Source organism: Ixodes scapularis, unplaced genomic scaffold, assembly GCF_016920785.2.
Source record: "Ixodes scapularis isolate PalLabHiFi unplaced genomic scaffold, ASM1692078v2 PGA_scaffold2__306_contigs__length_199485367, whole genome shotgun sequence".
Taxonomy (NCBI): Eukaryota; Metazoa; Arthropoda; class Arachnida; order Ixodida; family Ixodidae; genus Ixodes; species Ixodes scapularis.
In genome coordinates this window covers 132,487,274-132,509,420 of record NW_024609857.1, presented here as the reverse complement: position 1 = coordinate 132,509,420, position 22,147 = coordinate 132,487,274, and the positions used below count along the sequence as shown (strand labels likewise).

Genomic DNA, 22,147 nt, shown 5'->3' with positions numbered 1-22,147 from the left:
CTGTGCTATGACAACAAAGTGTTACGTTGTCTAGTGGCATTCTTTTCAATATAGCAGCCCAATAACCCACCACGATGCGTGACTTTGTCTTACCTTTCAACAATACTCCTTGTCGTGGTGTGTGCCTTGTTGTACCTCACTTCTGCTGCTGATGATGGCGACAGGAATGGCGTCAACAGCCACGGCTGGCAGGTGTAGCCGCTGTCGCCGAGCAATAGGCCATCGTAGATGCCATCGGCCAGCTTGACTGATAGTGTGCTCTCGGTGAAAATCCGGGAGTCGTGCGTGCTTCCTGGCCATCTCGCAACCACATTGCGTATGCGGCAGGACGCGTCAACTACCACCTGTACGTTGATGGAATGGTACAGGTGGCGGTTCACGTACACCTCCTCGTGCACGCGCGCTCCCTGGATTCAAATGTGGGTGCCATCAACAGCACCCACGACACAAGGGAACCCGGCTACGTCAAAGAACTGCTCCTGCAAGGCAGCACTCTCTGCGACGTCAGGCCACCTGCATTGCCAATACATTCACAAGTTAATTTACAGCACAATACCCTAGCATGCACATTTATGCAAAGTTTAGCCGACAACATTAGTTTTTTTTTTCTGCTTCAGTGTTCATCGTGAAAAAGAAATGTCGTAAATATCGCCAAATGCCTCGACAAAACAAAATGTTCGAGAAAAAAAAAGTGGGCCCACACCGCGGATCGAACCCGTGTCCACTTATGTATGAAGCAGACACCTTACCCCCCTATGCACGGTGTATGCCCCTATGCTATGCCATCTTTTCTTTTTTTTTTAACCCTGTGCTATGCCACCGCTTATAAAACACGTAGTAACCATTCGTGTTATAGGCTCCCTGCACTGACGTCACATCGCATACTTTTGAACACCAAGTAAAAGGAGGAGAGGGAAACTGCCTTTGTAAGAATGTTGAGTGACAGGTTAATCTTCTCTGATCATCTGGCAGGAGAATAGCAACGCCTGTACAAACCCGGGAGGCGCAAAGGAGGACCCTGATAAGAGGGTAGCTCCTTCTTTCCCTCTTCTCTGGAGGGCAGTTTCGCGTAGTGCGTATAGCCCTTTCCGGCCGAGGTGCACGACGGAGTGCGTATAGCTTTACTCATAAACAAACTCAACACAATCTGACTTTTTTTTTTTGACTCGGAACGCTCAGGAACTCTTTACCGTATGAAGTCTTACCGTATGAAGTCCCGTGCTCGACGTGCCAGAGCTACGGTGACCTGCCTCACGCACCGTGAAGCACTAGAGACTTGCACGTGGACGTAGTCGCCTGCAGTGATGAGGAAGTTGCCTGTGGCGTAGAATTGCAGAGCGACGATCACCTGCTGCTCTGCGGACAAGGCGCAGCTGCGACGCGTCGACCGCTCCAAGTCCGGGCGCAGCGTCTCCGCGAGAAACATAATTCCCGCGCGACCAAACCGGAATCGTTGCTGCAGCGCATCCTCGTCGAATTCTTCCACCGGATCGAGGCGGTAACGGAAAACACGTTGTCGTCCCAGCATGACGACAGCGTACCGCGCGTACGCGCGGTCTCGTCGACGTCGACGCTTCGTCCCGTTCGACATCGTTTCCGTTATCAAAGTACAAATACGTCCGCAAATCAGTTGTTAGTAAGTCCGCAGTCGGTCGGTGGGCTAATCGGTGGATCGGTTGGGCAAACGGAAGAGAGGGCAAACAGTTGAGATCAGCAGGAATCGTAGAAACGTGCGTCGCAGGGAACAAAAACGAGTCTACAGCAGCGGCGTTGCCAGACTGGAAAGGACTCGGGAAAGTTATGCGTTGTTTATGGCGCAACATATTGAAGGAAATGTTTCTTACGTCTTCAAATATTCGTCGAAAAACTCTAGCATGGTAGCTAAAATTTCTTCGTAGCATCTGAAGCAAATAAATTGTTCTTCAAGTACAACATTACTATATTTTGACTTAAAATATCATACTAGAGCGGTAACAACCAGCGGAAAAAGAGAATAAACAAAATGACTGGCTTGTTTCACCGATAGATGACGCATCTTACTGCCCAATCAAAAATAATTATTGTGGTTTTATATCCAGCCGTTTCTTATAGTACCTAGGTACTTTTTCCTTCCTAGGTACCGTGGTTTACTAAAATGGGTTTACCATCGCTTCGAGAAAACCGGCCCAGAAGTTCCTCCCTTTTGACGGCATTCATCGTGGGTCTCCGTGATACGCGCGTCCGGGCACGTCTGGTGCTCGAGAAGGACCTCACTCTGGGCGTCGCACTTCACTTGGCCGAGTCAGCCCTCACCACCGAAGCAGAGTCCCGACGTCTAGACCGGGGAGATCCACGCTGCGCTGCTCGTTGAAAAGGTGAAGCCGTCCACTTCTGCACCTGTCAAGTGTGTTCGATCCGGCAACACCAACCACTCGGAAATTTCCTGCCGCTTCCGAACTGAGTCGTGCAATGTGTGCGGCAAGCAAGGCCAAATTGCGAAAAAATATGTCGATCAGTGGAGCGCCCCAAGACATCTGCCAAGAAAAAGGAACAGGTGAAAACAATCACCAACGCACTCGTCACTCCAGAATCAGATGGAGAATTTGTCACTTATATTATTCAAGGAACACCCGTAAGGTTGCAGGTCGACACAGGATATAGGCTGACACTCCTCGACACGGACACGTGGCGGAAGATAGGGAAACCTAGCTTGCAGAAATGCGAATACAACCTTTTCTGCTTCATCCAGAAGAAAATCACGGACGGTTCAAGGCCGGTGCTTGCTTCAGGTCACGATTAGAGAACGCTCCGAAGAGATAGAAGCATTGGTGACTGACAAGCGACACACCAACCTGCTAGGAAAAACGTGAATCCACCGGCTGAAGATCGACCTAAACAAGTTGTTTATTTGATCTGTGGAACTGGAAGTCGAAGTCTCGCTTCAGACAATGTTGGCAACATTTCCGACTTCCATCCTCAGTTCAAGCCTGACGCGAAACCAAAGTTCTTCAAGCCCCGCCCAATTCCGTTTGCTACGCGAGAAGCAGTGGAGAAAGGCTTGGCCAAGCAAGTAAAGGACAACGTTCTTACACCCGTGGACTTCTCGCAGTGGGCCACTCCAATTGTGGTCGTCCCAAAGTCGGATGGATCGGTTCGAGTCTGTGGTGACTTAACTTTCACCGTGCATCCTCAGCTCGGCATAACGCAGTACCCACTGCCACGTCCAGAACGTTTCACTACACTAAATGGAGGCAACAAATTCACGAAGCTGGACTTGTCAGAAGCATATCTTCAGCTGGAACTCGATGGAGAGGCAAGAACGGCTCTCGTGATCAACACACACAAAGGTTTATTCCGATTCAACCGGATGCCTTCTGGAGTCATCTCCGCCCCAGCACTGTTCCAGCGCACGATGGACCAGGTAACGCAAAGGCTCGAAGGCGTTGCCTGTTACCTCGATGATATCATCGACACTGGGAGAGATACTCCTGAACACCTTCGGAGTCTTCAACAAGTGCTCCAGTGGCTACAGGAATACGACTTCCGGCTCAAGACGGAAAGATCCGCCTTTCTTGAAGAAAAGGTCGAGTACCCCGGGCAAGTCGTTCCCGCCGAGGGCTTCACGCATTCCATGAAAAAGGTCTCGGCTAGCCTGAATATGCCAGAGCCCAAGAACATCAGCCAGCTAAGATCTTTCGTCGGCATGGTGCAGCATTACGGCAAGTTCCTTCCGAACCTTGCTGATAAATGTGCGCCGCTGAACAAGCTACTGAGAAAAGACACCGCCTGGCAATGGAGCTCCGAGTGCCTAGATGCGTTTGAAAACATCAAACAAGTGACGGCTACGGAGGCCCTAGTCCACTTCAGCCCTGATCTGCCAATTTACCTCGTGGCGGATGCGTCGTCGGAAGGCGTGGGCGCGGTGATATACCACAAGATCAATGGCAAAGAACACCCCATAGTACATGCTTCCAAGACACTGAATTCCTCAGAGTGTGCTTATGCACAAACAGAGAAGGAAGCACTTGCCATCATCTTTGGAGTCCGCAAATTTCACTAGTACCTTTGGGGACGCAAGTTTGGGCTCTATACTGACCACAGCCTCTGACAACCATCGTTGGCCCCATGAATGGAATCCCCGTGACATCCGCGAACAGACTTCAGCGTTGGGCCCTTATACTAATGAACTACAGCTACACAATTGAGTACGTGCCAACAGCAAAGTTCAGAAACGCTGATGGACTTTCGCGGTTCGCGTAAGGTCACGACGAGGACTTCGACAAGGAAATGGCAAGCGGAGTTTTCACCGTCTCCTGTGATACAGAACATGTCTTTGCGCTTCACACCCATTCTGTCCTCTCCCATGTACAACGGTACATCAGTCAGGGCTGGCCAGAAAAGGTGACGGACTCCGACCTCACGCCATTCCATAGAAAAAGGTCGGAATTAAGCATCGTCAACGGTTGCATCCTATGGAATTCGCGAACCGTAGTTCCGCGCAAATTCCAGCACCAAGCAATGGAACTTCTTCATGAAGGACACGTGGGACAAACAAAAATGAAGATGTTGGCACGGTCGTACGTGTGGTGGCCACACGTCGACAGAGACATTGAGCGCACGACGCAGCAATGCGAGCCCTGCAGCAGTGTTTGCGACAGCAAACCACACGTTCCTCTCCACCGCTGGGAAGCTCCGGAACTACCGTGGCGGAGACTTTATGCTGACTTTGCACAGCTAGATCAACAGAGCTATTTTATTATCATGATGCGTTCAGCAGATGGCCTGAGGTTGTGCCGGCGAAATCCATAGCAGCGGCAGATACCATCGACGCTTTGCAGGAGATTTTCTCTCGTCAAGGCCCGCCACCACAACTTGTCACCGATAATGGGCGACAGTTCATCAGCACGGAATTCAAAGAATTCGTGGACAGCGGCGGAATTACTAATTTGTTTACCCCGCCGTATCACTCCAAGTCAAACGGACAAGCAAAGAAATTTCTAAAGACATTGAAGACTGCTCTTCGACGTTCTTCTGGACGAGAGAGGAAGGCCGCCATCCGAGACTTCTTGCTCAAGTACCGGATCACCCCCCACACCTCAACGGGAGAACCCCCGTGTCAACTGCTCACGAGCCGGCCCTTACGGACGCTTCTCGAGTTATTGAAGCCTTCCAAGGTACGGACCCATGCCAAAACGGCAAAGAAAGACGAGGGAATCGCTAGCTTCATAATCAAGCAGAAAGTGTGGGTAAAACATCCTCTCCACAAACAACACTAGATAAAAGGCGTTGTCACAAAAACAATTGGCAACGTCATCTACGAAGTTTCAGATGAAGATCACAAATCCCGTCGGGTCCATGCAGATCACCTGAAACCACGGTTGACATATGACGATCCCGAGACTTCAATCTTCCCAATGAATGTGCCAGGGCCTTCTCAGGTTTACACCCAGCAGGAGGCCATTGACAGACAAGTTACTTCGGGGTCTCCATTGCAACCAGACTCCAGTAGGAGATACCCCACCCGCAGCCGCCTCAAGCCGGACCGTTACAAGCCTTCCTAAGAGGGAAGGAAATGTGGTGACTGCAAAAGACCATCGTCTTCTTTGTCAGGAGAGCACGAGCTGGGACACGGGAGCTCGTGCATTCCGTTCTTCGGCGAATTGGAATCTTGGCAGCTGGTCATGTCCCTCTGACCTGCTGTATTAGAATGAACCCTCACTACACCCCTCGAACGGGCCTATTACACCTATTCTTGGAAGGGCTTAGCCCAAAGGACTCTGATCTGAGAGGGAGATACACAAAAAAAGGCAAACTGAGGGTACTGATTTACAATTCTGGCATATTCGTCCGCAACTTCTATGTGAAAAATAACTATATTAGTACCACGGAACAAAACAGCCATGAAATCATCACACCATGAATCACGGACTCGCCGAAGCCTTCATCTGAAGGGTATTGACCCACATCTTCAACTTTGAGTGTGTTCTACATCACACAAAATAACTTACTAACTTACAAAACCATATTAAATAAGTTATTCAAAAGGTTCAGAGCATTTGTTAGAGCATAACAAAAAAAAAACAAAAAAACATGGAACATTAAAACGCACAAAAACAAAACAACATTCCGCATCAAAAAACACAATCGAAGAGCGCAGGAAATGCAATAGCTATAGAAAGTGACTTTATATCGCAACTCTTTTCTTCATGTTGATTCAGCGACACAACTAACCCACTGGCGGCCTGTTGAGAAGCTCGGATTGCATTTGACGTAATATATTGGATATGGCCATACGTTTCCTATAAAGCGACGTCAGGAATTTCTCTAAATTTGACATTGAATGGGGTTACCCTTCAGCGCTAGTTCGCTTAAATGCCAACTCTTTTATCAGGTACTCATCTGGGTTAGTTCGAAACGATATGACACTACACGAAGAACAGACGGCTCAAGGGCCCTGTCGCCTTGAATTTTTTTTCAAATCCAACCTAGCACGGTGCTCTTTCGAATTTAGAAGCTACATAATATAAACCAGTAGACTTTTGGACATTTATCACGACTTCAGCAAAATTAGCCTTTAGCCAGAATATATATATTGACTTAGCCTTTATTCAATAAACATGTTGGCGTTGGTTTCGTGTTTTTTTTTTCTCCTCTTCTTTTTTTTATATTTCATCCGTTAGTTTTGCAATGGGAAATAAGAAAGTCTCTCACTTTCAATTAAATATATATTATAAGGCAATTGGAGGTGCTCCAGCAAAACATTTGTGCATATTGAGAAGTGATTTTTTTTTTATTTTTAAGTTGGAAACTTATCTTTGGTAGCAATGAAATAACACTGTTATCGTTTCTAGTCTTAGTTATGCCACTCTTATGTGAAACATTATAAATGCGTACACCCAAGTTCAGAATGGAGAAACTTGCATTTGGATGTAATATATTAATGCGTGTATCAAAAATATGTTAAAGCATGCCTCACACCTTGCGTACTATCACAGAGATACTATAATCAAATATATATTTCTCGAAACATCTTTTTAGCCGACTATTTTAAAAATTTTACATCAATGAACTGACGTTAAAATACACATAGAAATGCGCAGCCCCAAGACTGAAACTGAAGAAAAAATGGCGAAGTAGCACATAAACGTGTCTTTGTATCTATATAAATGTCAGCACAGGGTAACCATGCGTTATCTAATCTATGAACGTACGCCATTTTCTTTCTTTTTTATTAATCTAGAAGAAACTAAAAAATAGGTTGTATCACTTCTTGCTGTCCACAACTACAAAATATCTCGATGTAAATGCTACAATTTATGAACTTGTAGAGGAAGTAAAATACGACAAATACAAGAACTTCGATATTGTTATCTTGTTAACAGAGTAAGTGCCTACTATATTACTTTCATAATTTGTATAGCAATAATTTTTGGTCGCAAGTGGGAATCTCTTGAAATAGTTTAAAGTTTATCAGGTTTTCTTATCGAACAAGAATCCCTAAGTATATGCTTCCTCTCGAAATAGTAAAGCCAACAGCCAGTTCCGAGCGTGGTTCCAAGCTATTGATAACCCTACTGATTAAACAAAATTATATATGTCAAACTAATTTACAGGAAATAATTGTATTCTTAAAACTTGACATGATGCAAATAGAAATCTATTGGGATATTTTATTTCTTATCAATAATTTTTAAAAGTCGTCTTTGAAACCTGGGAATAAAAATATAGAATACTCATTATTGTAAGAAAACGTTAAAAATACAAGGTGCGCATAGAGCTAAAAAGCGGGTACGTTAGACGTTGCTTTATGTAAGCGTATTAATTCCCTTGTCGTACGTAGTTCTCCTCCCAACACACCCCCTTGCCCCCAACCCCACCCCCGAAAACAAAGTTCCATACAGCATTTTTTTTAAGCTGTGTGCAAAATTTCTCGATTCAATGACATGGCAATTCCTGAAACAACAGTACCAAAGCCCCACGTTGAGAATCCGTAGAGTCACAAAATCCGAGAGTTTTAAGCGTATTTTTAAGTCAAGTCCAAATTGCTTGTGGTAGTAAAAACAAATTAATAGATGACCGCGGGCGCTGCAGGCTCTTTCGTGTAAAGCAAGGTTGACTTTGTCCACACCAACACACAGACGACTTTGCGACCAGCGTTCCAATAACGCGCGAATCCTTGTGCCATGTGTTTCTATGTCGAAATCGCATCGATCCAGAGGACCGGTGTGACTAGTTGTCTCGTGACAAGTAGTCAGGTAGCGAGTGGGATTGTGACGAGAGGGTTGGTTCTCAAACTATTTATAGTACGGATGACATCACAAGCAAAAAAGGTGAACATTCCTCACTGCATCCCCCCTCGAGGTTGTTCTCGGGCTTGATAATTTCTGATCCAGTTAAGACAGATCAAGAGATGGCAGTAATACTACCTTTGGCTTTACTATAACGGCTTCAATACTGCGAAAGAAATTACAGTAATTAACTTACTTTCTGCGCTAATTAGTAATCTCATTGCGCTTAGTCCTCATAATTTTAGAGCGCGGCTCTTAGGCGTACGTTTCCAGCTTGAGCGGCGTCGGCGTCACCGTTGGCGTAACCGCGCAGTGCAATATAGGTAAATTGCCCGCTGAATCTAGCGGAAAAATTTCCCCGCTAAATCTGGCGGAAAACTTTCCCCGCTAGATCTAGCGGCAAAATTTCCCCGCAAAATCTAGCGATAATATTTCGCCGCAAGATCTAGCGGAAAAATTTCCCCGCTAAATTTAGCGGAAACATTTCCGCGCTAAATCTAGTGAAAAAATTTCCCCGCTAAATCTAGCGGAAAATTTTTCCCTTAAATCTAGCGGAAAAATTTCTCCGCCAAATCTAGCGGACACATTTCCTCGCTAGATCTAGCGGAAAAATTTCCCCGCCAAATCTAGCGGAAAAATTTCCCCACTAAATTTAGCGGAAAAATTTCCCTGCATAGTCTAGCGGAAAAATTTTCCCGCTAAATTTAGTGGGGAACGTTTTCCGCTACATTTAGCGGAAAATGTTTCCCGCTGCATCTACCGGAAAGATTTCCCCGCTAAATCTAGCGGAAAATTTCTCTAGGGTGTCAGGTGACCCCCCAAGCTCACGTGACCTCGGGGTGTCACGTGACCCCGAAGTCACGTGACACCCCCGCCCCAGGTCACGTGACCTCGGGGGGGGGGGTCACGTGACCCCCCCCCACGTGGACCTCCCCTCCCCCAAGGTCACGTGACCCCACCAAGGTCACGTGACCTCGGGGTGTCACGTGAACCCCAAGGCCACGTGACCCCTCCCCCAGGTCACGTGACCCCCCCCCCCCCCGACGTCATGTGACCCCCCGAGAACACGTGACCCTCATTACCCTTCCCTCCTCCTTCTCAAGAGCTGCGCTCTAATTCGGGGTTACAGAGAGTTGTAAACGGCTTTCACTTTATTTTTAATGCTATGAAGATCTATTGGGCTGTAATTAAGCTTTAAGTTCTGAGTAAGCTATAGTGATACAGATATGTTGCATATGTTTAAGCCAAAAATTGTTTGCAACAAAACGACAACTGTCCTGACAATTGTTCAGCAGGCGGCTATGACAAAAAGCCGGCGAAGAGAGCTGTACGTTTTGTAAAGCTTATATTCTAGTGAGCTCGAATTCATATACGATGGAAAAACTTCACGTTATTTAAAAAAAAAGTTTAGTTTTTTTAACTGGACAAGGTGTACCGTTCAAGAGAGAACGAGCGAAGTGCATAGCTACAAGTAACAAACAATGAGTCAAAAATGAATTTCATATCTTTATTTATTGGCTGAGGTACCTGCTACGCAATCTAACATTACAGTCGGGTGAATACAACAAGCACACATGAATCCATAGTGAAAACGCATTGATAAAAAAAGGCGACATTCGACATGATTCTGACAATGTCTGAGAGAAGGGAGTTTCCATCACGACTAGTTTCTGCACTAACAGCGTCCGAGTACATCACCCCTAAAAGGAACCTACATTTTAAGGCATGGATATTTCTATCGGATGTAGGATGGCAGTTCGACAAGTTGACCTCATTGCGAGAAACGTTCGGCACTATTTTTTTTCGTCCGCTAACGAACCGGAAGTTGCGCTGCAGTGGATTGGCGTTTGGAAACCCTTCTCGAAATGCGCCAGTTTTAGCATGCTGTTCAGTGTATTGTACAGCTTTTTAAAATGGCTTCAATGTATTTTTTAACTCCATAAAGAAGAAAAAAGGTTCGAGAGCGGTAAACTGTAAAGAAAACCATTGTTGTTATTCATAAGTCGTTGGTACGAATGGGGCTGGAAGGAAGGAACATTTTGTCCTTCCTATAAACGTAGCGGTTCCGGCAGCGGCTCGGGTCGATCATACGATTCATGACTTAAGCGCAAGTCTTCACGAAGGACGACCATGCAATGGACCTTTCTCCAGTAAGTTACTGCGCATACGTACACCCCCTCGTCTGGCATCGCTTCCCGTTGTTGATATTTCGCAGGACATAGTTCCCGTCGCTCAATATATTCAGCACCGATAGTGGTGCGTATTTCGTCTTTCTTTCTCATTCTCGTTTGAATATACGCTAGTATGAGTCATAAAAGGCAACGAAGATTAATAGAACAGCACGATGCCAATGTTTACTGACAGGCGAAGATAATTTACGCTGGCCTTTTTTGTAATTCGTCGACAACTCCGCAAACCGCGCTCGTTATTTTAAAAAGGTCCATTCTCCTGGTAGGTTAGGTTCCCACAAAGAGCTATCGCTGTGAAAATTTTCACTTCTAAAAGCGAGGAGCTTCTCAGCCTTCTTTCCTCCGCCAGCTCTGCAATGCACCTGCTTTGGGTCCTCGTGTTATAGATACCAGGGAGCGGCTTTTGTAAAAAGCTTTGTTTATTAACTACAAGAAATGGTTTATTGAAAGAAAATATTTTGTGCACAGAAAAATGAAAACATATAATGTGATTATTCTTAAATGTAACTGATCATTTCATCGAAGAAAAATCGATACATGGGAGGGTTTGAGGACATAAAAGAGATTTGAGAAGAAAAGCCGAAAACGCCATTCCAACCTAAATTGGCCACTCAGCCGTGTTTTAAAAAAAGAAACATAAAAACTACAAATTGCCGCTAACATTCGAGAGAGTTGCATAAAATGAGACCACCACCAAAGTGTAGTGCGTCTGTTGGACGTACATGCCTTTTCAGGTACCCCTTCCAACCTCGTAAGTAGCTATTAAAATTCAATAATTAAACAAATATAAAAAACAGTTTTTTTAAATGCTGTTTCGGAAGCATGCCCTTGAATAAACTAAAAAAACATATATTAGCTCTTTCTGCTTACATACTGGTTAATCGGTTTAAAGCATTTCTCTTTTGCCGTTTTTGCATTACGTCAATTATGCAGATTTATATTTATGAATAAGACGCTGTAGACGTTTCCGAAAGCGCAACTGTTGAAAAGTGTATACTCAATAAATGTGCACTAACCATCATAGAACTATCACCAGAAAAGCACATTTCTACATGCAGGCGAAAATTGGCAATACAAGCTGGGAACAGGATGGATACATCACTAGAAGGTATGCAGCGTTTAACCATCCAAAATAAAGACTACGTACTGTTGGGGCAGGGTTAGAATGCAGAACCTCATTCGCCTGCAGCACCGTTTTGTTCTTTTACTTAGTTTTGGCTGCGCATGCGACGACGTGGCATCAAGATTAGCGCTGGGATCGAGATTTCATCGAATTAAGGTCCGAGACATCAATACGTCCAGGTCATTGACAATCGTTTTATAAACGCCTGTGAAGCATCCACATGAGAGGTTCGAAGAACGTCAGACACGCGGCTTAGGGAGATGGTCTTGAACTCAGCCTCGGCATCCTCGAGATTAGTTATCCCCTTTTCGCCTCTGCTTGAGGAAGCTCATTTAATATAATTCACCTGACATCCTGACAACGTTATGAGCTTTAGTTTGACTTTTTGCACATCGAACGATGTCTGTTCGGTGTCTGCTTGAAAATTTCTTTCAAGTTCAAGCGCGGGACGTCCTGATGGCGCCCTGAGTCTTAACTCTAAGTTCTCGACTCGAATCGACGCGTATCCCACGTCTGTTTGGGAACGCACATTAACGTCCAGCATGAGATGTCCCGATGACGTCTGGCGCTTTAGTTGGACGTACTACACATCCCACAACTTCGATTCAGCGTCCACTTGGGCCGGTTTTTCTTTGCGTCAGACAGGTCCAAGAAAAACCTCAGTTCGACGCAGGCTGACTCTTACCGCCTATACAGTGACGTATCGCTAATATGGATACCTCCGATATATCCAAAACGCGTTCATAGCGTGAGTTGAGCACAGTAAAGAGTCTAAAATTCGTGTTTTTACCACTTTCGCCCCCAAATATCTTGTGTAAGATGAAGAGGGGTAGGGGACCTTTCTTGGTCTTCTACTGATGTTCTACAATCCTCGAACTGCGAGGGCCACTCGAAACCACTGGCGCGCCTTACTTCAGTTTCGTCGTAAGCCTTCCGAGTCATTTCAAGTGTTTTTGTTTTTGATTTGCCAAATAATTTGACGCAGAATCGATATTAGCTCTCGCCCTGGTTCGTGGTGTAAGCTGAAATCCCCATGATTATCTCGCACGTGTTCCGCAAACCCCGGGTAGCACAGCTCCAAGTGTTCACAGAACGACGCCATTTCCCATAGCAAGGCATGAATGTACACGCCTTCGACAGCTGCATGTGCAGCTGTCGAAGGCGTGTTGCCTTTTGCTTTTAAACTACGAATCTAGTCCCACAAATTTCGGATGGCATCTTATATTTAGTTTGGGTCTGGAAGCAGGTTCGCGACTCTTTATAGTGCGCGTTTGACTTGTGAGCCTTTTCTCGATAACCTACCGAGGTGTAGCTAACGATTGATGTAAATTTCGCCAGTTTCCTCTAGACGCACTGGACGTTATTAGAAGCTGGACCTGGACTTATTTCAACTTGAACACGTTTCGAAGAGGCTGAGGTAAAAGCGTGCGGATATCATTTACATTTGCTGTTTACTATATCAGAAATTAGACCCATACTCTTTGCAAAATAGAGTGAGTCTGACTCCAACTTTTATAGAATTGTGTGCAGCACATGGGGGCTAGGACAGTATGCCGGATTTTTTCTAAGCTAATTTATCAAGATATTCGGATAATGATACGGCGAAGAACATGACCACTACAATGTACACGGTCTCTTTCTGCTTGTGGCAGATGAAGATTTAAGGTTTTCCAGCCTCGTTAACGTGAACGCATTTCAACTCGAAAACGATATTAATTGGCTGGAAAGTCTCCTGCATCCAGGCAGCCGTCTCCACAGCAGCTAGGTGAATGGTTACACGATGCCCAAAATGGGAATATCGTAATCCACGTACGTTGAACGGGGCGACCGGGTGTCTTGTCATCACAGGCAAAGTTCAGAAAACGTAAGCACTCAGAAATGAAAGGATGTTTGCTTTACATAATGTCGCTACGCAAAATCATAAAAGAACTGCAGCGGCGGGGGCATGTTTTGTGGAGATAAATTCAGTTCCAGAGAATATGTCTTTGTAACATCCTCTGTATCATGCAAGATAAAAACGCGAGTAGCTTCTGGCATAGCCAATGGCTCTAGTCTCCCGACCTTGACACATTAGTGAGTTGGAAAACTCTCAAATTATTTTTCATTGCTCAAAACATTTATTCACTATTACTTGTTTTTTTTTACTTCTGTCCTTGATATGACTGCATAATAAGAATATTGTTCATCATTAAAAAAAACTGTTATTCAGATACCTTCACTGTTCATTTTTCGTACTGGACTCTTGTAAATCTCTTCATTCAGATGCCCTTGAAGTATACAAAACTTCAGTGAAGTGAACTGAACACATTGCTATGGTTCGGCTATTCTCGTCATCGCCACAATAGGGCAGGAGACACTACACGAATGCATGTAGAGGCATTGATGGTCACTAGCCCATATCAAGAGTTGAAGCAGTCCTCATATCCAGTGATGAACCGCATTCAAATATCGTCACCGCTGGGATTGCCAAGACTGACGACAGAACCCTGGGCATCAGATTGTTGCAAATGTCAACATTGCGATTCCAACAACTACGTCATCTTGTTTGGCTAATGAAATAAAAAAAAATAAACATTCGTTTTAATTCCTGAAATTGCGCGGCTACAAAGATGCTTCTTGGTCGGCGGCGTCGCATGGGGGTATACTTGGGAACTCAAAGTTCAAGTAAGATTTTGTAACATGACAAAATATCCCTACCCAATATTTGTGTATGGCCCATTTAAAATTATCACATGGATGAACTATGTATGACCATGTGCTATATTTTATTAATCTCTAAACTGACAGCTCGGTGTGAGCTACTCACTCGCCCGACCTATCCATATGACCCATTTCATCACCTGGTCCTGCTGTCTGTGGGTGGATATGTGTGGGAGCACGGTAACGGATGAAAAGATAGACGCATCCCTGGCCAAGCGATCGCGTAGCTTCCCTCGTACTGTCACTTTACGGCCAGCGAGTGTAATCGTGGGCAGCGGCAGCCGTTCCCGTTCAAAACAACAAGTACCAAGTGCCGACTCTGTCACATAGCGTACATTGAGCCGACCAGAAATTTCCGATTTGGTGCCTCCCCTCGCAAGCGTTGAAAACCTATTTGAAGCACGGAATGTCATATTTGGTATTCACGAAGTATGCTATAATTTTGAACACGTACATTTCGTCATCTAGGTATTGACCGCTGCCTTCGATGTTATATTTATGCAGCAACGTTAAAAGCAGGCTATCATTATAGTATACATGTGGTATGTTAGAACAAGGTTTCTGCGGAAGAGCTTAGTAGAAAAATAAAATTGCACTCGATAAAATTAGGCTAAGGTTCTGGTTTCTATAGCACAAGCGTTTTCAAATATTATCGCATCCAAGTGTTTATCTCCGCAGCTCGATGATCCGATTAGGAGCGACGCTCACTTCTGCATTTTTAACATGATCCCGATTGCTTGAGTTAGGAGAATGCGCAGATAAATCCGGGATTGTAGGAAAGTCTGAGCTTGAATTATAACTGGCCGGGATGAGAATATGGTTGACTGAAAGAGCTCCCAGAATATGTTTCTCTGATTTCAAGATCATTGGATATACCCCCGGGAGTCGGTCGTGGCCACCAAAATAACAAATTGAGGAAAGTCGTGAAATCGCATGTTACCATCTGAGCGTATGCCTCCTCATCTGGTCAAGCGACCTCATTTTTAAATGATGAGTACTATATATTTTGCATTTTTTTAGGTGTGGCCTTTACAGGCTCTGCGTGCACGAAATCAAGAGTAGGAATTGTAGAAGACACTGGCTTTACTCTCCATGGACTTACCGCCTTTGCGCATGAAGTCGGACACATGTAAGTTTCACAGGATTCAATATCTATGCAAAGAGAGTTATAGAAAATAAAATGCAAAATATTATGCCACCTTCATGGGCCACGGAAAAGTAGGTGCGTTAAGGATAAGTCTATCATTAGGAGTCGTTTTCAAACGTGTGATATCCTGTTTAGCTATCCAGCCTGGCCAATAACGGCAACTGCAGGCGGAAGAAACGGATGGAAGAGCTAGCTAAAAAAATCTTAGTTGAAAAAACCGTATCTCGTTTGTAGAAAAGACGTCCGAGCTCCACGGTGTTCTGGCTCGAACTGTTCGTTTTTATTCTCGCGCCTCGGGAAGCTCGCGCAGCGAGTTTAAAAAAAAAAAAAAAGAACAATTATTTCATTTCTCGGAGCTAGCTCCTATTAGCGGCAAGATGTTTTGGTGGCACCCTCCTACGGTTCTCCCTTGTGACGTCATTACCTTGCAAACAACAAGTTCGATGGCGTTTGTAAATAGCATGGTGGAAGCTTGAAATCATTGCGCTCTCAAAGGAACAGTGCCAACACCATCAAAATTAAAGTTCTTTCATTCCTCTTATTTCCGTCGATGATAAATCGTTTTCTGACGTTATAGTCAGCGTTCGGCCAATCGTGGAAGGCCGACCACAGCGACGCTTTCAGTCGCGCACGTCGCCAATAGGGCTTCCCCCTGGCAGCATGGAGCACGGTAATACAAATAAAATTGTAGTTGATCCAAGGGTGGCAATAAGAAGAAGAAGGGTGTTGGGAGTTATGTGGCCCATGAAACAGTTCTTGCTTTCTTGGTTTCCTGGGGTGTCACAAGTTGCTCCGAGTATGAAGGATGAGAACTTGAGTCATGAAATGCGGGTTTGATTCGGTGCATGGCGACGATTTCTCGGTGTCCGTGAATGTCAAGAGTCATGGTCTTCTCGGTGCGCTCGAGTATCTTAAAGGGTCCCTCGTAAGGTGGCGTGAGACCTTTCTTCTTAACTTCTTTTCTGACGAATGCGTGGGTGGAAGGTTTCAATTCCTGACTTACGAAGATCTGAGAATGGGGCATCCAAGGTTGTGTGGGCTTCAGTTCTTGCATGAAGTGCCTCAAGTCGTCTAGGTACACTTGGTCTGGAATCGTTGGAGTGCACTTGGTAATATCGAAAAATTCTCCAGGGGGTCGGAGTGGCGATCCATAAACCAATTCAATCGAGGTGCATTCCAGGTCTTGTTTGAAGGCAGATCGAATGCCGAGAAGCGCGAATGGGAGATGATCGATCCAGTTGAGACGTCCATCTCGTGCCGTGATTGCGGCCTTGAGCTGTCGGTGTAACCTCTCCACCATGCCATTGGCTGACGGGTGGTATGAGGTAGTGTGCACGTGGTGCGTGTCGAGGAGCTGGGCTAAGGCAGCAAACAGCGAACATTCGAATTGTCGTCCCCGGTTCGTACGGACGGTGGATGGACATCCGAAGCGGGATATCCAGATGTCGATAAAGTTCTTGGCGACTGTCTCGGCATTGATGTCGACCAGGGGAGTGGCTTCGGGCCCCCTGGTCTAGCGGTCGACGCAAGTCAAGATGTACGTGAAGCCTCGGCATGATGGCAGGGGCCCACAAGATCGAGGTGAACATGGTCGAACCGTGCCGAGAGGGCACGGAATGGTCTCAAAGGTGTGACAGTGTGTCGGCTCACCTTAGAGCACTGACATTGAAGGCAGCGTCTGGCCCAACCTCGTACATCCATGTTCATTGTAGGCCACACATAGCGAGCTTTCACCAGTCGCTGCGTGGCTCGGATGCCCGGGTGGCTGATGTTGTGGATGTGGTCGAAGACCTGCCGACGAAGTGTCAATGGGACGAAAGGTCGAGGATGTCCCATGCTCCTGTCGCAGAGGATGGCACCGGTGCAGTGAGGGAGGGGAATCCGCTTCAACATTAAAGACTTCAGCGTCTCAGGGTGGTTGTTCAATTCAAAGTCGTCTTGTTGCGCGGCAGCGATGCGTTCGAAGTCTACTCCTCCAGAGGCTGCTGAAAGTGCTTCGACGCGGGAAAGAGCGTCCGCTGCTGAGTTGTCTTCTCCTTTGATGTGACGGAGATCTACCGTGAACTCTGAGATGTAGGCGAGTTGTGGGAATTTTTGGGAGCAGTAGGCTGTGTGATTTATATGAAACGCGTAAGTCAAGGGCTTATGTTCCGTTAGGACGTAAACTCGTGACCTTCCAGGATGTACCTGAATTGCCGAAGGGCAAGGTAAATGGCAAGGAATTCTCGTCCGAACGTACTATATCGCGTTTCTGCAGGTTTCAGTTTCTGAGAAAAGAAACCTAGTGTCCTCCACTGGCCGTCAAGAAGCTGCTGTAGTACAGCACCTACAGCTGTACTGGACGCGTCGGTCATGAGCCGGGTAGCAGCTTCAGTTTGTGGATGGACCAGCAGGGTTGCGTTGACCAAGGCTTCCTTCACGGCGGAAAAAGCTGATGTAACTTTATCGGTCCATTTAAGTGACGATGATGGCGATTTCTTGTTCTTCAGCAGGTCCGCCATAGGCTGTAGAATTTCGGCACAGTGGGGAATAAATCAACGGTGGAAATTTACTAGCCCGAGAAATTCGCGAAGCTTTGAAAGTAAGGTAGGTTGAGGGAACTCGCGTATTGCCCGGACTTTTTCTTGGAGTGGTAGGATGTCCGACGATGTTTTGCGGTGGCCGAGAAAGTCCAGCGCGTCGGCACCGAAAACGCACTTCTTCGCGTTGATGACGAGGCCATACTCCTGCAGCCGGTCGAACAAAAGTCGCAGATGTTGCTCGTGTTCTTCTGGAGAGGAGCTGGCCACGAGAATATCATCAACATAAGCGAAGATGAAGTGAAGGCTTCTGGTTACTTCGTTTATAAGGCGTTGGAAAGTCTGCGCGGAGTTTCGGAGGCCGAAGGGCATCCGAACGTACTCAAATAGTCGGAACGGAGTTGTGATGGCGGTTTTGGGCATATCCGCTGGCTCGACTGGAATCTGGTGGTATGCCTTAATAAGATCTACCTTGCACTAGATGTTGGTGCCAGCTAGGCCAGCGGAGAAATCGTGAATGTGTAACAAGGGGTACCGGTCAGGTACCGTGCACGTATTCAAGGCGCGATAATCTTCGCATGGCCTCCAGTCGTTTGGATCCTTCTTAGGGACCGTGTGAAGAGGCGACGCCCGATTGCTTGAGGAGGGGCGTATGATGCCAAGCTCGAGCATATGTTCGAAGTCTCTGCGTGCGATGTTTAGTCGCTCGCCGAAGAGTAGACGAGGTCTCGTAGAGACTGGAGGGCCGTTGGTAATGATGTGGTGGGTCACGGCGTGCTTGGCGGGTACCTCCGTGTTGCACGGTCGGGTTATGGCTGGGTATTCTGCGAGGATGGCTTCATATCTTGAAGACGCCGCCAAAAGGCGCATCGGAGAAGCTTGGAATGACGAAAGAATACTTTGAATGGTGAACGATATCGTAGCATCCGTGAGGCTTCTGCCCGCATGTTAACGGCCAGGCCAAAGTTCGCCAAGAAGTCCGCTCCCAGTATGGCCTCACGAAGCTCTGCAACAATGAAGACTCAGCGGAAGAGTCGTCGCAGTCCAATGTTACAGTGTTCTAGAGGGTGTAGTGGCAAGAGCGGCGCCCACTTACAATGAAGCGCGTGAAGACGGTCGATGTAGATACCGCGAGTGGCGCTGGAGTTCTGGGCCCTAGGAGAATTAATGGCATGTGTGCGATGAACGAAGAAGACGACGAGGGTGACGCGGTACGCTGCTCCAAAATGTAGTACCGTAGAACTTCTTTCGCAGCCATTAAGCCTGCAGCCCAAGTGATAGCGTTGCTGAAAGATGTGTCAGTACTGGGGGGGAGGGGGGGGAGTTGATATTAATTCAATAATCTCCCTCAAAACACGTGAATGTTTCAAGTAGAGGATAGCACACACTCCAGAGGCAGTAGTCCGAAGGCAGAACTGCAATTTACTATACTTCGTTTCACCTTATGTTGTACCGCAGCGAAGGCTAGAAGCGCGAGCTCATAGCGTTGGCAGCTGCTACTAATTCACGAGAGCGTGTGCCGCCGAGGTGTGCCCCAGAGCAAAGAGCTCGCGCTTGTCGCCTTTCCTGCGGTACATCATAAGGTGAAACAGAGTATAGAGAACAACATTAGCAGTTGTTTCGCACCGCGAAAAGCTCCAGTCAAACCACAGTAGTAAGCGCCTAACAGCGCTGATGATGGGGCTGACGGGGGCGCGCTCCTAGGGCACAGAACAGCAGCGCCATGGTGTCGTCTACGCGCAAAATCTTCACAAAGCGGCCGCCGCTCTTGCCACTACAACCCCCTCTAGAACACTGTGCCAATGTCAATGGTGAGGGATCTCTGGCCATAGGTGGCGATGGCAGAGCTGTTGACTGCTCGTAGGGGTCTAGTGCGCTGCGTCTGCTGACGGTTTAGTCGTGACGCGGGCAGGACGCTGACCTCGGCCCCAGTGTCAACCAAAAAACGTTGGCCAGAGATCTTATCCATAACGTAGAACAAGCGGCTCGGGTGTTGGCCGTAGTCGCTTGCTGCTGTTAGTGACGGGCCGTGGGGTTTTCCGACCAGGAACATGGTTGTTGGCAGCGTGTGGCACGTTCTGCATGCCGCCTGTGGTACCAGCAGAGCGATCTTTCGGCTGACCGTGAGGTGCGTCTCGAGGATGAACGAGTTTGAGACATATCCCGCCTCGTTCGTCGGGAAGGTGTCTCGTGCGACGGCCTCACAGCGGCAACAGCGCAGGATAGCTGTTCCATGCGCGCCTCTAGTCTTGAAAGGGCTGTTTGCCATGCACGCGCTTCGTGTGATGTGATTGTCGCGATGGACGGTGAAGCGTACTCAGCGGTGCGGTCCGCAAGCATCGCCAGGCGGTCTAGCGGCATGTCGTCCGCAGCTGCCAGAACCATGCGTATTGCTTGTGGAAGTTTCTGGAGAAATAGCTCTGACAGAATAGAGTCCTGGGAGCCGGAGGCTTGGGGACCGAGCAACTGCCGCATCTGGTGAAGAAGTTGAGATGGGCGGCGGTCTCCCAGCTCCTGGGCTGTGAGCAGCTGCTGGATCCTCGTGCGCTCCGAAGCTGTCGTCCGCTCGAGGAGGACGCCCTTCAGGTGGTCGTAGGCGTCGTCAGGTGGAGGCCGGGACAGAATGTCGTCCAGCTCTTCGGAAACGGCCGGAGGGAGGGAGGCGACGACATAATAGAACCGAGACAGCTGGGATATTATGCGGTGGAGATGAAACTGAGCCTCGATCTGGGTTATCCAGACTCGTGGATTTTTCGGCCAAAATGGCGGAAGCCGGAGCTGGATGCCCGTGAGGGCAGTGTCGGGAGAACAAAGTGGCGCGCCGTCGCCGGTAGTGTCACCGTCTTGCGCCAGGTTCTGCATGCTGGCTGTGGTCGTGGTACGAGACGGCGGAGGCCTTCGGATTCCGGGTCACCAGTTTGTAGAAAAGACGTCCGAGCTCCACGGTGTTCTGGCTCGAACTGTTCGTTTTTATTCTCGCGCCTCAGGAAGCTCGCGCAGCGAGTTTAGAAAAAGAAGAAAAATTATTTCATTTCTCGGAGCTCGCTCTTATATCGTTAATGTTAAATAGCAAGCAAGAGAGAGAAAGAAAGAGCAGGTTGCTGTAGATCGGACAGTTTGATACTTCAGCCCCATGTTCCAGAGAGAGAGAGAGACAAAAAATTTGTTAAAGCCAAAAAGCAGCCGCCGGATTGCAAAACAAAACAAAAAACGTGCGTATTTTTTTTCAAGGTTTATCAAAGTTTTAGGCGCTGCAGAAAATCAGCCATCTGCTTTAAGTATTTGTTTAGAGCTCTTTTTGTTCGCGCTATGCACATTAAAAACCACGGCAAAAAAGCCCAAGTGCGCACCTGATCCCGCCAAACCGTCGTCTCCTTACGTATGATAAGGTCAGTCTGCTATGGTCACGGAATATCAATGTACGCGCACACAATCCCAGCGCCTGAAGCTACAAACGCACAATCTTTCGAATATCGCCTGGTACCAACGGTACCCTCATCTAACATGTTCAACTAATGACATAGAAGCTCTCTTTCTGGAACTTTGTTATGGTGTCGTGGTGGCTGTTGTATATAGACCGCCGGATTCATCTATGTCTTTGTTCCTAAATAAAATGGAAGATATTCTTACATTTATTTCACAAAGCAGTAAGAAATCTGTCATTTGTGGTGACTTCAACATCGATTTGTGTAAAACTGTGCCCTCAGGTTATCTACTTCTAACACAGTCATTTAACTTTACGAATGTAATAACAGAACCAACAAGAGTGCCACCCGATTCATCCACGCTCATTGACCACATCTTATGTAATCAAGACGCACACGACGGTGCTGGTGTATATGAGACAAACATTGCCGGCCACTTTCCAATATTCATATTTCTACCTATAAACGCTGAAGAAACACCTCACCTTAGTACACCCCATTTAAGGTATCGCATTAATTACAAACTTCTGCATAGAAAATTATCGGCATTTAACTTTGATTTACTATTCAATTCAGATATCAACATCGAATTTGGAAATTTTATCACAGTATTAAAAACTGCAATCGCTGATTCGTCGAGTGAATTAAGAAAACCACATTATTCAGAACCGATCTGCCCCTGGATGACTCGTCAAATTTTATGCGCACTTCAAGAGAAGAACATGTGGCAGCAGAAACTGAAACGTCATAAACATAATTCTTACTACTTGGCACAAT

General features: G+C 46.7%; 1 protein-coding gene across 1 annotated transcript in view; it reads left to right on the top strand.

The window, feature by feature from the left end:
• Window positions 1-22,147, top strand: part of LOC120840739 — a 143,039-nt gene that overhangs the window by 71,831 nt on the left and 49,061 nt on the right. Inside the window, exons 8-10 of the mRNA XM_040211392.1 lie at window positions 7,220-7,362; window positions 11,515-11,564; window positions 15,300-15,408. Coding sequence (XP_040067326.1) covers window positions 7,220-7,362; window positions 11,515-11,564; window positions 15,300-15,408 — 302 coding nt within the window. The remainder of the gene's footprint in view (window positions 1-7,219; window positions 7,363-11,514; window positions 11,565-15,299; window positions 15,409-22,147) is intronic.